At 58.9% G+C, this 23,132-nt stretch overlaps 1 protein-coding gene across 1 annotated transcript in view; it reads right to left on the minus strand.

The window, feature by feature from the left end:
• trappc10 (trafficking protein particle complex subunit 10) overlaps window positions 1-22,757 on the minus strand; it is a 130,457-nt gene extending 107,700 nt beyond the window's left edge. The window contains 2 exon segments of the mRNA XM_063050211.1: window positions 22,548-22,643; window positions 22,646-22,757. Of these exon segments, the coding sequence (XP_062906281.1) occupies window positions 22,548-22,643; window positions 22,646-22,757 (208 nt within the window).
• Window positions 22,758-23,132: the final 375 nt, after the last annotated feature.

The raw sequence follows: 23,132 nt of genomic DNA on the forward strand, positions 1-23,132 counted from the left end.
TGTTTATTATTGACAGACCCGTCCCCACCGGTACCGTACCCCGGTGTTATACAGTGACAGACCCGTCCCCACCGGTACCGTACCCCAGTGTTATACAGTGACAGACCCGTCCCCATCAGTTCTGTACCCCGGTGTTTATTATTGACAGACCCGTCCCCACCGGTACCGTACCCCGGTGTTATACAGTGACAGACCCGTCCCCATCAGTTCTGTACCCCAGTGTTATACAGTGACAGATCCGTCCCCACCGGTACTGTAACCCGGTGTTATACAGTGACAGACCCGTTTCCACCGGTACTGTACCCCGGTGTTATACAGTGACAGAACCGTCCCCACCGGTACCGCACCCCGGCGTTATACAGTGACAGACCCGTCCCCACCGGTACTGTACCCCGGTGTTATACAGTGACAGACCCTTCCCCACTGCTACTGTACCCCAGTGTTATTGCAGTGACAGACCCGTCCCATCCGGTACCGTACCCGGGTGTTATACACTGACAGACCCGTCCCCACCGGTACCGTACCCGGGTGTTATACACTGACAGACCCGTCCCCACCGGTACCGTACCCCGGTGTTATACAGTGACAGACCCGTCCCCACCGGTACCGTACCCCGGTGTTACACACTGACAGACCCGTCCCCACCGGTACCGCACCCCGGTGTTATACAGAGACAGACCCGTCCCCATCAGTTCTGTACCCCGGTGTTTATTATTGACAGACCCGTCCCCACCGGTACCGTACCCCGGTGTTATACAGTGACAGACCCGTCCCCACCGGTACCGTACCCCGGTGTTATACACTGACAGACGCGTCCCCACCGGTACCGTACCCCGGTGTTATACAGTGACAGACCCGTCCCCACCGGTACCGTACCCCGGTGTTATACAGTGACAGACCCGTCCCCACCGGTACCGTACCTGGGTGTCATACACTGACAGACCCTTCCCCACCGGTACTGTACCCCGGTGTTATACAGTGACAGACCCGTCCCCACTGGTACTGTTCCCCGGTGTTATACACTGACAGACCCTTCCCCACCGGTACTGTTCCCCGGGTGTTATACAGTGACAGACCCATCCCCACCGGTACTGTACCCCAGTGTTATACAGTGACAGACCCGTCCCCACCGGTACCGTAACCGGGTGTTATACACAGACAGACCCGTCCCCACCGGTACCGTACCCCAGTGTTACACAGTGACAGACCCGTCCCCACCGGTACTGTACCCCGGTGTTATACAGTGACAGACCCGTCCCCACCGGTACTGTACCCCGGTGTTATACAGTGACAGACCCGTCCCCACCGGTACCGTACCCGGGTGTTATACAGTGACAGACCCGTCCCCACCGGTACCGTACCCGGGTGTTATACACAGACAGACCCGTCCCCACCAGTACTGTACCCCAGTGTTACACAGTGACAGACCCGTCCCCACCGGTACTGTACCCCGGTGTTATACAGTGACAGACCCTTCCCCACTGCTACTGTACCCCAGTGTTATTGCAGTGACAGACCCGTCCCCACCGGTACCGTACCCGGGTGTTATACACTGACAGACCCGTCCCCACCGGTACCGTACCCCGGTGTTATACAGTGACAGACCCGTCCCCACCGGTACCGTACCCCGGTGTTACACACTGACAGACCCGTCCCCACCGGTACCGTACCCCGGTGTTACACACTGACAGACCCGTCCCCACCGGTACCGCACCCCGGTGTTATACAGAGACAGACCCGTCCCCATCAGTTCTGTACCCCGGTGTTTATTATTGACAGACCCGTCCCCACCGGTACCGTACCCCGGTGTTATACAGTGACAGACCCGTCCCCACCGGTACCGTACCCCAGTGTTATACAGTGACAGACCCGTCCCCATCAGTTCTGTACCCCGGTGTTTATTATTGACAGACCCGTCCCCACCGGTACCGTACCCCGGTGTTATACAGTGACAGACCCGTCCCCATCAGTTCTGTACCCCAGTGTTATACAGTGACAGACCCGTCCCCACCGGTACTGTACCCCGGTGTTATACAGTGACAGACCCGTCCCCACCGGTACTGTACCCGGGTGTTATACAGTGACAGACCCGTCCCCACCGGTACCGTACCAGGGTGTTATACAGTGACAGACCCGTCCCCACCGGTACCGTACCCCGGTGCTACACAGTGACGGACCCGTCCCCACCGGTACCGCACCCCGGTGTTATACAGTGACAGACCCGTCCCCATCAGTTCTGTACCCCAGTGTTATACAGTGACAGATCCGTCCCCACCGGTACTGTAACCCGGTGTTATACAGTGACAGACCCGTCCCCACCGGTACCGTACCCCGGTGTTATACAGTGACAGAACCGTCCCCATCAGTTGTGTACCCCAGTGTTATACAGTGACAGAACCGTCCCCACCGGTACCGCACCCCGGCGTTATACAGTGACAGACCCGTCCCCACCGGTACTGTACCCCGGTGTTATACAGTGACAGACCCTTCCCCACTGCTACTGTACCCCAGTGTTATTGCAGTGACAGACCCGTCCCATCCGGTACCGTACCCGGGTGTTATACACTGACAGACCCGTCCCCACCGGTACCGTACCCGGGTGTTATACAGTGACAGACCCGTCCCCACCGGTACCGTACCCCGGTGTTATACAGTGACAGACCCGTCCCCACCGGTACCGTACCCCAGTGTTACACAGTGACAGACCCGTCCCCACCGGTACTGTACCCCGGTGTTATACAGTGACAGACCCGTCCCCACCGGTACTGTACCCCGGTGTTATACAGTGACAGACCCGTCCCCACCGGTACCGTACCCGGGTGTTATACAGTGACAGACCCGTCCCCACCGGTACCGTACCCGGGTGTTATACAGTGACAGACCCGTCCCCACCGGTACTGTACCCCGGTGTTATACAGTGACAGACCCGTCCCCACCGGTACCGTACCCCGGTGTTATACAGAGACAGACCCGTCCCCATCAGTTCTGTACCCCGGTGTTTATTATTGACAGACCCGTCCCCACCGGTACCGTACCCCGGTGTTATACAGTGACAGACCCGTCCCCACCGGTACCGTACCCCAGTGTTATACAGTGACAGACCCGTCCCCATCAGTTCTGTACCCCGGTGTTTATTACTGACAGACCCGTCCCCACCGGTACCGTACCCCGGTGTTATACAGTGACAGACCCGTCCCCATCAGTTCTGTACCCCGGTGTTATACAGTGACAGACCCGTCCCCACCGGTACCGTACCCCGGTGTTATACAGTGACAGACCCGTCCCCACCGGTACCGTACCCCAGTGTTATACAGTGACAGACCCGTCCCCATCAGTTCTGTACCCCGGTGTTTATTATTGACAGACCCGTCCCCACCGGTACCGTACCCCGGTGTTATACAGTGACAGACCCGTCCCCACCGGTACCGTACCCCAGTGTTATACAGTGACAGACCCGTCCCCATCAGTTCTGTACCCCGGTGTTTATTATTGACAGACCCGTCCCCACCGGTACCGTACCCCGGTGTTATACAGTGACAGACCCGTCCCCACCGGTACTGTACCCCGGTGTTATACAGTGACAGACCCGTCCCCACCGGTACCGTACCCCGGTGTTATACAGTGACAGACCCGTCCCCACCGGTACTGTACCCCGGTGTTATACAGTGACAGACCCGTCCCCACCGGTACCGTACCCCAGTGTTATACAGTGACAGACCCGTCCCCACCGGTACCGTACCCCGGTGTTATACAGTGACAGAACCGTCCCCATCAGTTCTGTACCCCAGTGTTATACAGTGACAGATCCGTCCCCACCGGTACTGTAACCCGGTGTTATACAGTGACAGACCCGTACCCACCGGTACCGCACCCCGGTGTTATACAGTGACAGACCCGTCCCCACCGGTACTGCACCCCGGTGTTATACAGTGACAGAACCGTCCCCACCGGTACCGCACCCCGGCGTTATACAGTGACAGACCCGTCCCCACCGGTACTGTACCCCGGTGTTATACAGTGACAGACCCTTCCCCACTGCTACTGTACCCCAGTGTTATTGCAGTGACAGACCCGTCCCATCCGGTACCGTACCCGGGTGTTATACACTGACAGACCCGTCCCCACCGGTACCGTACCCGGGTGTTATACACTGACAGACCCGTCCCCACCGGTACCGTACCCCGGTGTTATACAGTGACAGACCCGTCCCCACCGGTACCGTACCCCGGTGTTATACAGTGACAGACCCGTCCCCACCGGTACCGTACCCCGGTGTTACACACTGACAGACCCGTCCCCACCGGTACCGCACCCCGGTGTTATACAGAGACAGACCCGTCCCCATCAGTTCTGTACCCCGGTGTTTATTATTGACAGACCCGTCCCCACCGGTACCGTACCCCGGTGTTATACAGTGACAGACCCGTCCCCACCGGTACCGTACCCCGGTGTTATACACTGACAGACCCGTCCCCACCGGTACCGTACCCCGGTGTTATACAGTGACAGACCCGTCCCCACCGGTACCGTACCCCGGTGTTACACACTGACAGACCCGTCCCCACCGGTACCGCACCCCGGTGTTATACAGAGACAGACCCGTCCCCATCAGTTCTGTACCCCGGTGTTTATTATTGACAGACCCGTCCCCACCGGTACCGTACCCCGGTGTTATACAGTGACAGACCCGTCCCCACCGGTACCGTACCCCAGTGTTATACAGTGACAGACCCGTCCCCATCAGTTCTGTACCCCGGTGTTTATTATTGACAGACCCGTCCCCACCGGTACCGTACCCCGGTGTTATACAGTGACAGACCCGTCCCCATCAGTTCTGTACCCCAGTGTTATACAGTGACAGACCCGTCCCCACCGGTACTGTAACCCGGTGTTATACAGTGACAGACCCGTCCCCACCGGTACCGTACCAGGGTGTTATACACTGACAGACCCGTCCCCACCGGTACTGTACCCCGGTGCTACACAGTGACGGACCCGTCCCCACCGGTACCGCACCCCGGTGTTACACAGTGACGGACCCGTCCCCACCGGTACCGTACCCCGGCGTTATACAGTGACAGACCCGTCCCCACCGGTACCGTACCCGGGTGTCATACAGTGACAGACCCGTCCCCACCGGTACCGTACCCGGGTGTTATACACAGACAGACCCGTAAAAACCGGTACCGTACCCCAGTGTTACACAGTGACAGACCCGTCCCCACCGGTACTGTACCCCGGTGTTATACAGTGACAGACCCTTCCCCACCGGTACCGTACCCCAGTGTTATACAGTGACAGACCCGTCCCCACCGGTACCGTACCCCGGTGTTATACAGTGACAGACCCGTCCCCATCAGTTCTGTACCCCAGTGTTATACAGTGACAGACCCGTCCCCACCGGTACTGTACCCCGGTGTTATACAGTGACAGACCCGTCCCCACCGGTACCGTACCCCGGTGTTATACAGTGACAGACCCGTCCCCACTGGTACTGTACCCCAGTGTTATACAGTGACAGACCCGTCCCCACCGGTACTGTAACCCGGTGTTATACAGTGACAGACCCGTCCCCACCGGTACCGTACCCGGGTGTTATACACAGACAGACCCGTCCCCACCGGTACCGTACCCCAGTGTTACACAGTGACAGACCCGTCCCCACCGGTACTGTACCCGGGTGTTATACAGTGACAGACCCGTCCCCACCGGTACCGTACCCGGGTGTTATACACTGACAGACCCGTCCCCACCGGTACCGTACCCGGGTGTTATACACAGACAGACCCGTCCCCACCAGTACTGTACCCCAGTGTTACACAGTGACAGACCCGTCCCCACTGCTACTGTACCCCAGTGTTATTGCAGTGACAGACCCGTCCCCACCGGTACCGTACCCGGGTGTTATACACTGACAGACCCGTCCCCACCGGTACCGTACCCCGGTGTTATACACTGACAGACCCGTCCCCACCGGTACCGTACCCCGGTGTTATACACTGACAGACCCGTCCCCACCGGTACCGTACCCCGGTGTTATACAGTGACAGACCCGTCCCCACCGGTACCGTACCCCGGTGTTACACACTGGCAGACCCGTCCCCACCGGTACCGCACCCCGGTGTTATACAGAGACAGACCCGTCCCCATCAGTTCTGTACCCCGGTGTTTATTATTGACAGACCCGTCCCCACCAGTACCGTACCCCGGTGTTATACAGTGACAGACCCGTCCCCACCGGTACCGTACCCCAGTGTTATACAGTGACAGACCCATCCCCATCAGTTCTGTACCCCGGTGTTTATTATTGACAGACCCGTCCCCACCGGTACCGTACCCCGGTGTTATACAGTGACAGACCCGTCCACATCAGTTCTGTACCCCAGTGTTATACAGTGACAGATCCGTCCCCACCGGTACTGTAACCCGGTGTTATACAGTGACAGACCCGTCTCCACCGGTACTGTACCCCGGTGTTATACAGTGACAGAACCGTCCCCACCGGTACCGCACCCCGGCGTTATACAGTGACAGACCCGTCCCCACCGGTACTGTACCCCGGTGTTATACAGTGACAGACCCTTCCCCACTGCTACTGTACCCCAGTGTTATTGCAGTGACAGACCCGTCCCATCCGGTACCGTACCCGGGTGTTATACACTGACAGACCCGTCCCCACCGGTACCGTACCCGGGTGTTATACACTGACAGACCCGTCCCCACCGGTACCGTACCCCGGTGTTATACAGTGACAGACCCGTCCCCACCGGTACCATACCCCGGTGTTACACACTGACAGACCCGTCCCCACCGGTACCGCACCCCGGTGTTATACAGAGACAGACCCGTCCCCATCAGTTCTGTACCCCGGTGTTTATTATTGACAGACCCGTCCCCACCGGTACCGTACCCCGGTGTTATACAGTGACAGACCCGTCCCCACCGGTACCGTACCCCGGTGTTATACACTGACAGACCCGTCCCCACCGGTACCGTACCCCGGTGTTATACAGTGACAGACCCGTCCCCACCGGTACCGTACCCCGGTGTTATACAGTGACAGACCCGTCCCCACCGGTACCGTACCTGGGTGTCATACACTGACAGACCCTTCCCCACCGGTACTGTACCCCGGTGTTATACAGTGACAGACCCGTCCCCACTGGTACTGTTCCCCGGTGTTATACACTGACAGACCCTTCCCCACCGGTACTGTTCCCCGGGTGTTATACAGTGACAGACCCATCCCCACCGGTACTGTACCCCAGTGTTATACAGTGACAGACCCGTCCCCACCGGTACCGTAACCGGGTGTTATACACAGACAGACCCGTCCCCACCGGTACCGTACCCCAGTGTTACACAGTGACAGACCCGTCCCCACCGGTACTGTACCCCGGTGTTATACAGTGACAGACCCGTCCCCACCGGTACTGTACCCCGGTGTTATACAGTGACAAACCCGTCCCCACCGGTACCGTACCCGGGTGTTATACAGTGACAGACCCGTCCCCACCGGTACCGTACCCGGGTGTTATACACAGACAGACCCGTCCCCACCAGTACTGTACCCCAGTGTTACACAGTGACAGACCCGTCCCCACCGGTACTGTACCCCGGTGTTATACAGTGACAGACCCTTCCCCACTGCTACTGTACCCCAGTGTTATTGCAGTGACAGACCCGTCCCCACCGGTACCGTACCCGGGTGTTATACACTGACAGACCCGTCCCCACCGGTACCGTACCCCGGTGTTATACAGTGACAGACCCGTCCCCACCGGTACCGTACCCCGGTGTTAAACACTGACAGACCCGTCCCCACCGGTACCTTACCCCGGTGTTACACACTGACAGACCCGTCCCCACCGGTACCGCACCCCGGTGTGAAACAGAGTCAGACCCGTCCCCATCAGTTCTGTACCCCGGTGTTTATTATTGACAGACCCGTCCCCACCGGTACCGTACCCCGGTGTTATACAGTTACAGACCCATCCCCACCGGTACCGTACCCCAGTGTTATACAGTGACAGACCCGTCCCCACCGGTACCGTACCCCAGTGTTATACAGTGACAGACCCGTCCCCATCAGTTCTGTACCCCGGTGTTTATTATTGACAGACCCGTCCCCACCGGTACCGTACCCCGGTGTTATACAGTGACAGACCCGTCCCCACCGGTACCGTACCCCAGTGTTATACAGTGACAGACCCGTCCCCAACAGTTCTGTACCCCGGTGTTTATTATTGACAGACCCGTCCCCACCGGTACCGTACCCCGGTGTTATACAGTGACAGACCCGTCCACATCAGTTCTGTACCCCAGTGTTATACAGTGACAGATCCGTCCCCACCGGTACTGTAACCCGGTGTTATACAGTAACAGACCCGTCTCCACCGGTACTGTACCCCGGTGTTATACAGTGACAGAACCGTCCCCACCGGTACCGCACCCCGGCGTTATACAGTGACGGACCCGTCCCCACTGGTACTGTACCCCGGTGTTATACAGTGACAGACCCTTCCCCACTGCTACTGTACCCCAGTGTTATTGCAGTGACAGACCCGTCCCATCCGGTACCGTACCCGGGTGTTATACACTGACAGACCCATCCCCACCGGTACTGTACCCCAGTGTTATACAGTGACAGACCCGTCCCCACCGGTACCGTAACCGGGTGTTATACACAGACAGACCCGTCCCCACCGGTACCGTACCCCAGTGTTACACAGTGACAGACCCGTCCCCACCGGTACTGTACCCCGGTGTTATACAGTGACAGACCCGTCCCCACCGGTACTGTACCCCGGTGTTATACAGTGACAGACCCGTCCCCACCGGTACCGTACCCGGGTGTTATACAGTGACAGACCCGTCCCCACCGGTACCGTACCCGGGTGTTATACAGTGACAGACCCGTCCCCACCGGTACCGTACCCGGGTGTTATACACAGACAGACCCGTCCCCACCAGTACTGTACCCCAGTCTTACACAGTGACAGACCCGTCCCCACCGGTACTGTACCCCGGTGTTATACAGTGACAGACCCTTCCCCACTGCTACTGTACCCCAGTGGTATTGCAGTGACAGACCCGTCCCCACCGGTACCATACCCGGGTGTTATACACTGACAGACCCGTCCCCACCGGTACCGTACCCCGGTGTTATACACTGACAGACCCGTCCCCACCGGTACCGTACCCCGGTGTTACACACTGACAGACCCGTCCCCACCGGTACCGTACCCCGGTGTTACACACTGACAGACCCGTCCCCACCGGTACCGCACCCCGGTGTTATACAGAGACAGACCCGTCCCCATCAGTTCTGTACCCCGGTGTTTATTATTGACAGACCCGTCCCCACCGGTACCGTACCCCGGTGTTATACAGTGACAGACCCGTCCCCACCGGTACCGTACCCCAGTGTTATACAGTGACAGACCCGTCCCCATCAGTTCTGTACCCCGGTGTTTATTATTGACAGACCCGTCCCCACCGGTACCGTACCCCGGTGTTATACAGTGACAGACCCGTCCCCATCAGTTCTGTACCCCAGTGTTATACAGTGACAGATCCGTCCCCACCGGTACTGTAACCCGGTGTTATACAGTGACAGACCCGTCTCCACCGGTACTGTACCCGGGTGTTATACAGTGACAGACCCGTCCCCACCGGTACCGTACCAGGGTGTTATACACTGACGGACCCGTCCCCACCGGTACCATATCCCGGTGCTACACAGTGACGGACCCGTACCCACCGGTACCGCACCCCGGTGTTATACAGTGACAGACCCGTCCCCACCGGTACTGTACCCCGGTGTTATACAGTGACAGAACCGTCCCCACCGGTACCGCACCCCGGCGTTATACAGTGACAGACCCGTCCCCACCGGTACTGTACCCCGGTGTTATACAGTGACAGACCCGTCCCCACCGGTACCGTACCCCGGTGTTATACAGTGACAGACCCGTCCCCACCGGTACCGTACCCCGGTGTTATACAGTGACAGACCCGTCCCCACCGGTACCGTACCCCGGTGTTACACACTGACAGACCCGTCCCCACCGGTACCGCACCCCGGTGTTATACAGAGACAGACCCGTCCCCATCAGTTCTGTACCCCGGTGTTTATTATTGACAGACCCGTCCCCACCGGTACCGTACCCCGGTGTTATACAGTGACAGACCCGTCCCCACCGGTACCGTACCCCGGTGTTATACACTGACAGACCCGTCCCCACCGGTACCGTACCCCGGTGTTATACAGTGACAGACCCGTCCCCACCGGTACCGTACCCCGGTGTTACACACTGACAGACCCGTCCCCACCGGTACCGCACCCCGGTGTTATACAGAGACAGACCCGTCCCCATCAGTTCTGTACCCCGGTGTTTATTATTGACAGACCCGTCCCCACCGGTACCGTACCCCGGTGTTATACAGTGACAGACCCGTCCCCACCGGTACCGTACCCCAGTGTTATACAGTGACAGACCCGTCCCCATCAGTTCTGTACCCCAGTGTTATACAGTGACAGACCCGTCCCCACCGGTACTGTAACCCGGTGTTATACAGTGACAGACCCGTCCCCACCGGTACCGTACCAGGGTGTTATACACTGACAGACCCGTCCCCACCGGTACTGTACCCCGGTGCTACACAGTGACGGACCCGTCCCCACCGGTACCGCACCCCGGTGTTACACAGTGACGGACCCGTCCCCACCGGTACCGTACCCCGGCGTTATACAGTGACAGACCCGTCCCCACCGGTACCGTACCCGGGTGTCATACAGTGACAGACCCGTCCCCACCGGTACCGTACCCGGGTGTTATACACAGACAGACCCGTCCCCACCGGCACCGTACCCCAGTGTTACACAGTGACAGACCCGTCCCCACCGGTACTGTACCCCGGTGTTATACAGTGACAGACCCTTCCCCACCGGTACCGTACCCCAGTGTTATACAGTGACAGACCCGTCCCCACCGGTACCGTACCCCGGTGTTATACAGTGACAGAACCGTCCCCATCAGTTCTGTACCCTAGTGTTATACAGTGACAGATCCGTCCCCACCGGTACTGTAACCCGGTGTTATACAGTGACAGACCCGTCCCCACCGGTACTGTACCCGGGTGTTATACAGTGACAGACCCGTCCCCACCGGTACCGTACCCGGGTGTTATACACAGACAGACCCGTCCCCACCGGTACCGTACCCCAGTATTACACAGTGACAGATCCGTCCCCACCGGTACTGTACCCGGGTGTTATACAGTGACAGACCCGTCCCCACCGGTACCATACCCGGGTGTTATACACTGACAGACCCGTCCCCACCGGTACCGTACCCCAGTGTTACACAGTGACAGACCCGTCCCCACCGGTACTGTACCCCGGTGTTATACAGTGACAGACCCTTCCCCACCGGTACTGTACCCCAGTGTTATACAGTGACAGACCCGTCCCCACCGGTACCGTACCCCGGTGTTATACAGTGACAGAACCGTCCCCATCAGTTCTGTACCCCAGTGTTATACAGTGAGAGATCCGTCCCCACCGGTACTGTAACCCGGTGTTATACAGTGACAGACCCGTCCCCACCGGTACTGTACCCGGGTGTTATACAGTGACAGACCCGTCCCCACCGGTACCGTACCCGGGTGTTATACACAGACAGACCCGTCCCCACCGGTACCGTACCCCAGTATTACACAGTGACAGATCCGTCCCCACCGGTACTGTACCCGGGTGTTATACAGTGACAGACCCGTCCCCACCGGTACCGTACCCGGGTGTTATACACTGACAGACCCGTCCCCACCGGTACCGTACCAGGGTGTTATACACTGACGGACCCGTCCCCACCGGTACCGCACCCCGGTGTTAAACAGTGACGGACCCGTCCCCACTGGTACCGTACCCCGGTGTTATACAGTGACAGACCCTTCCCCACCGGTACCGCACCCCGGCGTTATACAGTGACAGACCCGTCCCCACCGGTACTGTACCCCGGTGTTATACAGTGACAGAACCGTCCCCACCGGTACCGCACCCCGGCGTTATACAGTGACAGACCCTTCCCCACTGCTACTGTACCCCAGTGTTATTGCAGTGACAGACCCGTCCCATCCGGTACCGTACCCGGGTGTTATACACTGACAGACCCGTCCCCACCGGTACCGTACCCGGGTGTTATACACTGACAGACCCGTCCCCACCGGTACCGTACCCCGGTGTTATACAGTGACAGACCCGTCCCCACCGGTACCGTACCCCGGTGTTATACAGTGACAGACCCGTCCCCACCGGTACCGTACCCCGGTGTTACACACTGACAGACCCGTCCCCACCGGTACCGCACCCTGGTGTTATACAGAGACAGACCCGTCCCCATCAGTTCTGTACCCCGGTGTTTATTATTGACAGACCCGTCCCCACCGGTACCGTACCCCGGTGTTATACAGTGACAGACCCGTTCCAACCGGTACCGTACCCCGGTGTTATACACTGACAGACCCGTCCCCACCGGTACCGTACCCCGGTGTTATACAGTGACAGACCCGTCCCCACCGGTACCGTACCCCGGTGTTACACACTGACAGACCCGTCCCCACCGGTACCGCACCCCGGTGTTATACAGAGACAGACCCGTCCCCATCAGTTCTGTACCCCGGTGTTTATTATTGACAGACCCGTCCCCACCGGTACCGTACCCCGGTGTTATACAGTGACAGACCCGTCCCCACCGGTACCGTACCCCAGTGTTATACAGTGACAGACCCGTCCCCATCAGTTCTGTACCCCGGTGTTTATTATTGACAGACCCGTCCCCACCGGTACCGTACCCCGGTGTTATACAGTGACAGACCCGTCCCCATCAGTTCTGTACCCCAGTGTTATACAGTGACAGACCCGTCCCCACCGGTACTGTAACCCGGTGTTATACAGTGACAGACCCGTCCCCACCGGTACCGTACCAGGGTGTTATACACTGACAGACCCATCCCCACCGGTACTGTACCCCGGTGCTACACAGTGACGGACCCGTCCCCACCGGTACCGCACCCCGGTGTTACACAGTGACGGACCCGTCCCCACCGGTACCGTACCCCGGCGTTATACAGTGACAGACCCGTCCCCACCGGTACCGTACCCGGGTGTCATACAGTGACAGACCCGTCCCCACCGGTACCGTACCTGGGTGTTATACACAGACAGACCCGTCCCCACCGGCACCGTACCCCAGTGTTACACAGTGACAGACCCGTCCCCACCGGTACTGTACCCCGGTGTTATACAGTGACAGAACCTTCCCCACCGGTACCGTACCCCAGTGTTATACAGTGACAGACCCGTCCCCACCGGTACCGTACCCCGGTGTTATACAGTGACAGAACCGTCCCCATCAGTTCTGTACCCCAGTGTTATACAGTGACAGATCCGTCCCCACCGGTACTGTAACCCGGTGTTATACAGTGACAGACCCGTCCCCACCGGTACCGTACCCCAGTGTTATACAGTGACAGAACCGTCCCCACCGGTACCGCACCCTGGCGTTATACAGTGACAGACCCGTCCCCACCGGTACTGTACCCCGGTGTTATACAGTGACAGACCCTTCCCCACTGCTACTGTACCCCAGTGTTATTGCAGTGACAGACCCGTCCCATCCGGTACCGTACCCGGGTGTTATACACTGACAGACCCGTCCCCACCGGTACCGTACCCGGGTGTTATACACTGACAGACCCGTCCCCACCGGTACCGTACCCCGGTGTTATACAGTGACAGACCCGTCCCCACCGGTACCGTACCCCGGTGTTATACAGTGACAGATCCGTCCCCACCGGTACCGTACCCCGGTGTTACACACTGACAGACCCGTCCCCACCGGTACCGCACCCCGGTGTTATACAGAGACAGACCCGTCCCTATCAGTTCTGTACCCCGGTGTTTATTATTGACAGACCCGTCCCCACCGGTACTGTACCCCGGTGTTATACAGTGACAGACCCGTCCCCACCGGTACCGTACCCCGGTGTTATACACTGACAGACCCGTCCCCACCGGTACCGTACCCCGGTGTTATACAGTGACAGACCCGTCCCCACCGGTACCGTACCCCGGTGTTACACACTGACAGACCCGTCCCCACCTGTACCGCACCCCGGTGTTATACAGAGACAGACCCGTCCCCATCAGTTCTGTACCCCGGTGTTTATTATTGACAGACCCGTCCCCACCGGTACCGTACCCCGGTGTTATACAGTGACAGACCCGTCCCCACCGGTACCGTACCCCAGTGTTATACAGTGACAGACCCGTCCCCATCAGTTCTGTACCCCGGTGTTTATTATTGACAGACCCGTCCCCATCAGTTCTGTACCCCAGTGTTATACAGTGACAGACCCGTCCCCACCGGTACCGTACCAGGGTGTTATACACTGACAGACCCGTCCCCACCGGTACTGTACCCCGGTGCTACACAGTGACGGACCCGTCCCCACCGGTACCGTACCCCGGCGTTATACAGTGACAGACCCGTCCCCACCGGTACCGTACCCGGGTGTCATACAGTGACAGACCCGTCCCCACCGGTACCGTACCCGGGTGTTATACACAGACAGACCCGTCCCCACCGGCACCGTACCCCAGTGTTACACAGTGACAGACCCGTCCCCACCGGTACTGTACCCCGGTGTTATACAGTGACAGACCCTTCCCCACCGGTACCGTACCCCAGTGGTATACAGTGACAGACCCGTCCCCACCGGTACCGTACCCCGGTGTTATACAGTGACAGAACCGTCCCCATCAGTTCTGTACCCCAGTGTTATACAGTGACAGATCCATCCCCACCGGTACTGTAACCCGGTGTTATACAGTGACAGACCCGTCCCCACCGGTACCGTACCCCGGTGTTATACAGTGACAGAACCGTCCCCATCAGTTCTGTACCCCAGTGTTATACAGTGACAGATCCGTCCCCACCGGTACTGTAACCCGGTGTTATACAGTGACAGACCCGTCCCCACCGGTACCGTACACGGGTGTTATACACAGACAGACCCGTCCCCACCGGTACCGTACCCCAGTATTACACAGTGACAGATCCGTCCCCACCGGTACTGTACCCGGGTGTTATACAGTGACAGACCCGTCCCCACCGGTACCGTACCAGGGTGTTATACACTGACGGACCCGTCCCCACCGGTACCGCACCCCGGTGTTACACAGTGACGGACCCGTCCCCACTGGTACTGTACCCCGGTGTTATACAGTGACAGACCCTTCCCCACTGCTACTGTACCCCAGTGTTATTGCAGTGACAGACCCGTCCCATCCGGTACCGTACCCGGGTGTTATACACTGACAGACCCGTCCCCACCGGTACCGTACCCGGGTGTTATACACTGACAGACCCGTCCCCACCGGTACCGTACCCCGGTGTTATACAGTGACAGACCCGTCCCCACCGGTACCGTACCCCGGTGTTATACAGTGACAGACCCGTCCCCACCGGTACCTTACCCCGGTGTTACACACTGACAGACCCGTCCCCACCGGTACCGCACCCCGGTGTTATACAGAGACAGACCCGTCCCCATCAGTTCTGTACCCCGGTGTTTATTATTGACAGACCCGTCCCCACCGGTACCGTACCCCGGTGTTATACAGTGACAGACCCGTCCCCACCGGTACCGTACCCCGGTGTTATACACTGACAGACCCGTCCCCACCGGTACCGTACCCCGGTGTTACACACTGACAGACCCGTCCCCACCGGTACCGCACCCCGGTGTTATACAGAGACAGACCCGTCCCCATCAGTTCTGTACCCCGGTGTTTATTATTGACAAACCCATCCCCACCGGTACCGTACCCCGGTGTTATACAGTGACAGACCCGTCCCCACCGGTACCGTACCCCAGTGTTATACAGTGACAGACCCGTCCCCATCAGTTCTGTACCCCAGTGTTATACAGTGACAGACCCGTCCCCACCGGTACTGTAACCCGGTGTTATACAGTGACAGACCCATCCCCACCGGTACCGTACCAGAGTGTTATACACTGACAGACCCGTCCCCACCGGTACCGCACCCCGGTGTTACACAGTGACGGACCCGTCCCCACCGGTACCGTACCCCGGCGTTATACAGTGACAGACCCGTCCCCACCGGTACCGTACCCGGGTGTCATACAGTGACAGACCCGTCCCCACCGGTACCGTACCCGGGTGTTATACACAGACAGACCCGTCCCCACCGGCACCGTACCCCAGTGTTACACAGTGACAGACCCGTCCCCACCGGTACTGTACCCCGGTGTTATACAGTGACAGAACCTTCCCCACCGGTACCGTACCCCAGTGTTATACAGTGACAGACCCGTCCCCACCGGTACCGTACCCCGGTGTTATACAGTGACAGAACCGTCCCCATCAGTTCTGTACCCCAGTGTTATACAGTGACAGATCCGTCCCCACCGGTACTGTAACCCGGTGTTATACAGTGACAGACCCGTCCCCACCGGTACCGTACCCCGGTGTTATACAGTGAGAGAACCGTCCCCATCAGTTCTGTACCCCAGTGTTATACAGTGACAGAACCGTCCCCACCGGTACCGCACCCCGGCGTTATACAGTGACAGACCCGTCCCCACCGGTACTGTACCCCGGTGTTATACAGTGACAGACCCTTCCCCACTGCTACTGTACCCCAGTGTTATTGCAGTGACAGACCCGTCCCATCCGGTACCGTACCCGGGTGTTATACACTGACAGACCCGTCCCCACCGGTACCGTACCCGGGTGTTATACACTGACAGACCCGTCCCCACCGGTACCGTACCCCGGTGTTATACAGTGACAGACCCGTCCCCACCGGTACCGTACCCCGGTGTTATACAGTGACAGATCCGTCCCCACCGGTACCGTACCCCGGTGTTACACACTGACACACCCGTCCCCACCGGTACCGCACCCCGGTGTTATACAGAGACAGACCCGTCCCTATCAGTTCTGTACCCCGGTGTTTATTATTGACAGACCCGTCCCCACCGGTACCGTACCCCGGTGTTATACAGTGACAGACCCGTCCCCACCGGTACCGTACCCCGGTGTTATACACTGACAGACCCGTCCCCACCGGTACCGTACCCCGGTGTTATACAGTGACAGACCCGTCCCCACCGGTACCGTACCCCGGTGTTACACACTGACAGACCCGTCCCCACCGGTACCGCACCCCGGTGTTATACAGAGACAGACCCGTCCCCATCAGTTCTGTACCCCGGTGTTTATTATTGACAGACCCGTCCCCACCGGTACCGTACCCCGGTGTTATACAGTGACAGACCCGTCCCCACCGGTACCGTACCCCAGTGTTATACAGTGACAGACCCGTCCCCATCAGTTCTGTACCCCGGTGTTTATTATTGACAGACCCGTCCCCACAGGTACCGTACCCCGGTGTTATACAGTGACAGACCCGTCCCCATCAGTTCTGTACCCCAGTGTTATACAGTGACAGACCCGTCCCCACCGGTACCGTACCAGGGTGTTATACACTGACAGACCCGTCCCCACCGGTACTGTACCCCGGTGCTACACAGTGACGGACCCGTCCCCACCGGTACCGCACCCCGGTGTTACACAGTGACGGACCCGTCCCCACCGGTACCGTACCCCGGCGTTATACAGTGACAGACCCGTCCCCACCGGTACCGTACCCGGGTGTCATACAGTGACAGACCCGTCCCCACCGGTACCGTACCCGGGTGTTATACACAGACAGACCCGTCCCCACCGGCACCGTACCCCAGTGTTACACAGTGACAGACCCGTCCCCACCGGTACTGTACCCCGGTGTTATACAGTGACAGACCCTTCCCCACCGGTACCGTACCCCAGTGTTATACAGTGACAGACCCGTCCCCACCGGTACCGTACCCCGGTGTTATACAGTGACAGAACCGTCCCCATCAGTTCTGTACCCCAGTGTTATACAGTGACAGATCCGTCCCCACCGGTACTGTAACCCGGTGTTATACAGTGACAGACCCGTCCCCACCGGTACCGTACCCCGGTGTTATACAGTGACAGAACCGTCCCCATCAGTTCTGTACCCCAGTGTTATACAGTGACAGATCCGTCCCCACCGGTACTGTAACCCGGTGTTATACAGTGACAGACCCGTCCCCACCGGTACCGTACACGGGTGTTATACACAGACAGACCCGTCCCCACCGGTACCGTACCCCAGTATTACACAGTGACAGATCCGTCCCCACCGGTACTGTACCCGGGTGTTATACAGTGACAGACCCGTCCCCACCGGTACCGTACCAGGGTGTTATACACTGACGGACCCGTCCCCACCGGTACCGCACCCCGGTGTTACACAGTGACGGACCCGTCCCCACTGGTACTGTACCCCGGTGTTATACAGTGACAGACCCTTCCCCACTGCTACTGTACCCCAGTGTTATTGCAGTGACAGACCCGTCCCATCCGGTACCGTACCCGGGTATTATACACTGACAGACCCGTCCCCACCGGTACCGTACCCGGGTGTTATACACTGACAGACCCGTCCCCACCGGTACCGTACCCCGGTGTTATACAGTGACAGACCCGTCCCCACCGGTACCGTACCCCGGTGTTATACAGTGACAGACCCGTCCCCACCGGTACCGTACCCCGGTGTTACACACTGACAGACCCGTCCCCACCGGTACCGCACCCCGGTGTTATACAGAGACAGACCCGTCCCCATCAGTTCTGTACCCCGGTGTTTATTATTGACAGACCCGTCCCCACCGGTACCGTACCCCGGTGTTATACAGTGACAGACCCGTCCCCACCGGTACCGTACCCCGGTGTTATACACTGACAGACCCGTCCCCACCGGTACCGTACCCCGGTGTTACACACTGACAGACCCGTCCCCACCGGTACCGCACCCCGGTGTTATACAGAGACAGACCCGTCCCCATCAGTTCTGTACCCCGGTGTTTATTATTGACAGACCCGTCCCCACCGGTACCGTACCCCGGTGTTATACAGTGACAGACCCGTCCCCACCGGTACCGTACCCCAGTGTTATACAGTGACAGACCCGTCCCCATCAGTTCTGTACCCCGGTGTTTATTATTGACAGACCCGTCCCCACCGGTACCGTACCCCGGTGTTATACAGTGACAGACCCGTCCCCATCAGTTCTGTACCCCAGTGTTATACAGTGACAGATCCGTCCCCACCGGTACTGTAACCCGGTGTTATACAGTGACAGACCCGTCCCCACCGGTACCGTACCCCGGTGTTATACAGTGACAGACCCGTCCCCACCGGTACTGTACCCCGGTGTTATACAGTGACAGACCCTTCCCCACTGCTACTGTACCCCAGTGTTATTGCAGTGACAGACCCGTCCCATCCGGTACCGTACCCGGGTGTTATACACTGACAGACCCGTCCCCACCGGTACCGTACCCGGGTGTTATACACTGACAGACCCGTCCCCACCGGTACCGTACCCCGGTGTTATACAGTGACAGACCCGTCCCCACCGGTACCGTACCCCGGTGTTATACAGTGACAGACCCGTCCCCACCGGTACCGTACCCCGGTGTTACACACTGACAGACCCGTCCCCACCGGTACCGCACCCCGGTGTTATACAGAGACAGACCCGTCCCCACCGGTACCGTACCCCGGTGTTATACAGTGACAGACCCGTCCCCATCAGTTCTGTACCCCAGTGTTATACAGTGACAGACCCGTCCCCACCGGTACCGTACCAGGGTGTTATACACTGACAGACCCGTCCCCACCGGTACTGGACCCCGGTGCTACACAGTGACGGACCCGTCCCCACCGGTACCGCACCCCGGTGTTACACAGTGACGGACCCGTCCCCACCGGTACCGTACCCCGGCGTTATACAGTGACAGACCCGTCCCCACCGGTACCGTACCCGGGTGTCATACAGTGACAGACCCGTCCCCACCGGTACCGTACCCGGGTGTTATACACAGACAGACCCGTCCCCACCGGCACCGTACCCCAGTGTTACACAGTGACAGACCCGTCCCCACCAGTACTGTACCCCGGTGTTATACAGTGACAGACCCTTCCCCACCGGTACCGTACCCCAGTGTTATACAGTGACAGACCCGTCCCCACCGGTACCGTACCCCGGTGTTATACAGTGACAGAACCGTCCCCATCAGTTCTGTACCCCAGTGTTATACAGTGACAGACCCGTCCCCACCGGTACCGTACCCCGGTGTTATACAGTGACAGAACCGTCCCCATCAGTTCTGTACCCCAGTGTTATACAGTGACAGATCCGTCCCCACCGGTACTGTAACCCGGTGTTATACAGTGACAGACCCGTCCCCACCGGTACCGTACCCCGGTGTTATACAGTGACAGAACCGTCCCCATCAGTTCTGTACCCCAGTGTTATACAGTGACAGATCCGTCCCCACCGGTACTGTAACCCGGTGTTATACAGTGACAGACCCGTCCCCACCGGTACCGTACCCGGGTGTTATACACAGACAGACCCGTCCCCACCGGTACCGTACCCAAGTATTACACAGTGACAGATCCGTCCCCACCGGTACTGTACCCGGGTGTTATACAGTGACAGACCCGTCCCCACCGGTACCGTACCAGGGTGTTATACACTGACGGACCCGTCCCCACCGGTACCGCACCCCGGTGTTACACAGTGACGGACCCGTCCCCACTGGTACTGTACCCCGGTGTTATACAGTGACAGACCCTTCCCCACTGCTACTGTACCCCAGTGTTATTGCAGTGACAGACCCGTCCCATCCGGTACCGTACCCGGGTGTTATACACTGACAGACCCGTCCCCACCGGTACCGTACCCGGGTGTTATACACTGACAGACCCGTCCCCACCGGTACCGTACCCCGGTGTTATACAGTGACAGACCCGTCCCCACCGGTACCGTACCCCGGTGTTATACAGTGACAGACCCGTCCCCACCGGTACCGTACCCCGGTGTTACACACTGACAGACCCGTCCCCACCGGTACCGCACCCCGGTGTTATACAGAGACAGACCCGTCCCCATCAGTTCTGTACCCCGGTGTTTATTATTGACAGACCCGTCCCCACCGGTACCGTACCCCGGTGTTATACAGTGACAGACCCGTCCCCACCGGTACCGTACCCCGGTGTTATACACTGACAGACCCGTCCCCACCGGTACCGTACCCCGGTGTTACACACTGACAGACCCGTCCCCACCGGTACCGCACCCCGGTGTTATACAGAGACAGACCCGTCCCCATCAGTTCTGTACCCCGGTGTTTATTATTGACAGACCCGTCCCCACTGGTACCGTACCCCGGTGTTATACAGTGACAGACCCGTCCCCACCGGTACCGTACCCCAGTGTTATACAGTGACAGACCCGTCCCCATCAGTTCTGTACCCCGGTGTTTATTATTGACAGACCCGTCCCCACCGGTACCGTACCCCGGTGTTATACAGTGACAGACCCGTCCCCATCAGTTCTGTACCCCAGTGTTATACAGTGACAGACCCGTCCCCACCGGTACTGTAACCCGGTGTTATACAGTGACAGACCCGTCCCCACCGGTACCGTACCAGGGTGTTATACACTGACAGACCCGTCCCCACCGGTACTGTACCCCGGTGCTACACAGTGACGGACCCGTCCCCACCGGTACCGCACCCCGGTGTTACACAGTGACGGACCCGTCCCCACCGGTACCGTACCCCGGCGTTATACAGTGACAGACCCGTCCCCACCGGTACCGTACCCGGGTGTCATACAGTGACAGACCCGTCCCCACCGGTACCGTACCCGGGTGTTATACACAGACAGACCCGTCCCCACCGGTACCGTACCCCAGTGTTACACAGTGACAGACCCGTCCCCACCGGTACTGTACCCTGGTGTTACACAGTGACAGACCCGTCCCCACCGGTACCGTACCCCGGTGTTATACAGAGACAGACCCGTCCCCACCGGTACCGTACCCGGGTGTTACACACTGACAGACCCGTCCCCACCGGTACTGTACCCGGGTGTTATACAGTGACGGACCCGTCCCCACCGGTACCGTACCCGGGTGTTATACGGTGACAGACCCGTCCCCACCGGTACCGTACCCCGGTGTCATACAGTGACAGACCCGTCCCCACCGGTACCGTACCCCGGTGTTATACAGTGACAGACCCGTCCCCACCGGTACCGTACCCCGGTGTTACACAGTGACAGACCCGTCCCCACCGGTACCGTACCCCGGTGTTACACAGTGACAGACTCGTCCCCACCGGTACCGTACCCCGGTGTTACACAGTGACAGACCCATCCCCACCGGTACCGTACCCCGGTGTTTATTATTGACAGACCCGTCCCCACCCCCCCGGCTCTGGGAGTTTCTGGGTGGTGACGCCGGTGTCGGTGGGGAGATGTCTGGCTCCGCTGCCTGCCCGGTTTGCCCGGCCTCCCCCCGGCCCCACTCACAGGTGGCGAGCGGCCGGTTTTCCATCGTGAACAGCAGCAGCTTCTCCTCGGCCGCCTCCATCCGCCCCTCAGCCTGCTTCCGCTTCCGGTCCCCCTCTTAAAGGCATCGCCAGTTTGCAGCAGGACCTGTCTCCCGCACAAAGGGTTTGCTTCTTTACTTGTGGTCCAAACTTCGCTCTTCCTGTTGCCCTCCCTTTTACCTGTGCTCATACTTCGTCTCCCCCCTTTGTTAAATGCACATCACCTTTTCCCGGTTGTCTAAACTTCCCCTTTAAAAGCTCCTCCCCTTTACGTCCGCCAACCCGGTCCATCTGCCGTCAGCGCCCATTCTAATTTCCCGTCGGCAAACTGTCCCGTTAAAGGCACCTTTGCAGTTTTCCGTCGGCCAAACCGCGACATTAAAGGCGTCACTTCTCTTCAGAATCCGGTGTAATAGCAGCGGCATTTGTCATGAAAATTGTTAAGTTTGCAGCTTCAGTACATTGCAATACAGAATAATGGGGGAAACTGTGAATTACATTAAGTATGTAAGTGTATAATCATTACAAAACAAAATAAAATAATGTTTGTGAGGTACTGTTTATG

Source organism: Mobula hypostoma, chromosome 6, assembly GCF_963921235.1.
Source record: "Mobula hypostoma chromosome 6, sMobHyp1.1, whole genome shotgun sequence".
Classification (NCBI taxonomy): Eukaryota; Metazoa; Chordata; class Chondrichthyes; order Myliobatiformes; family Myliobatidae; genus Mobula; species Mobula hypostoma.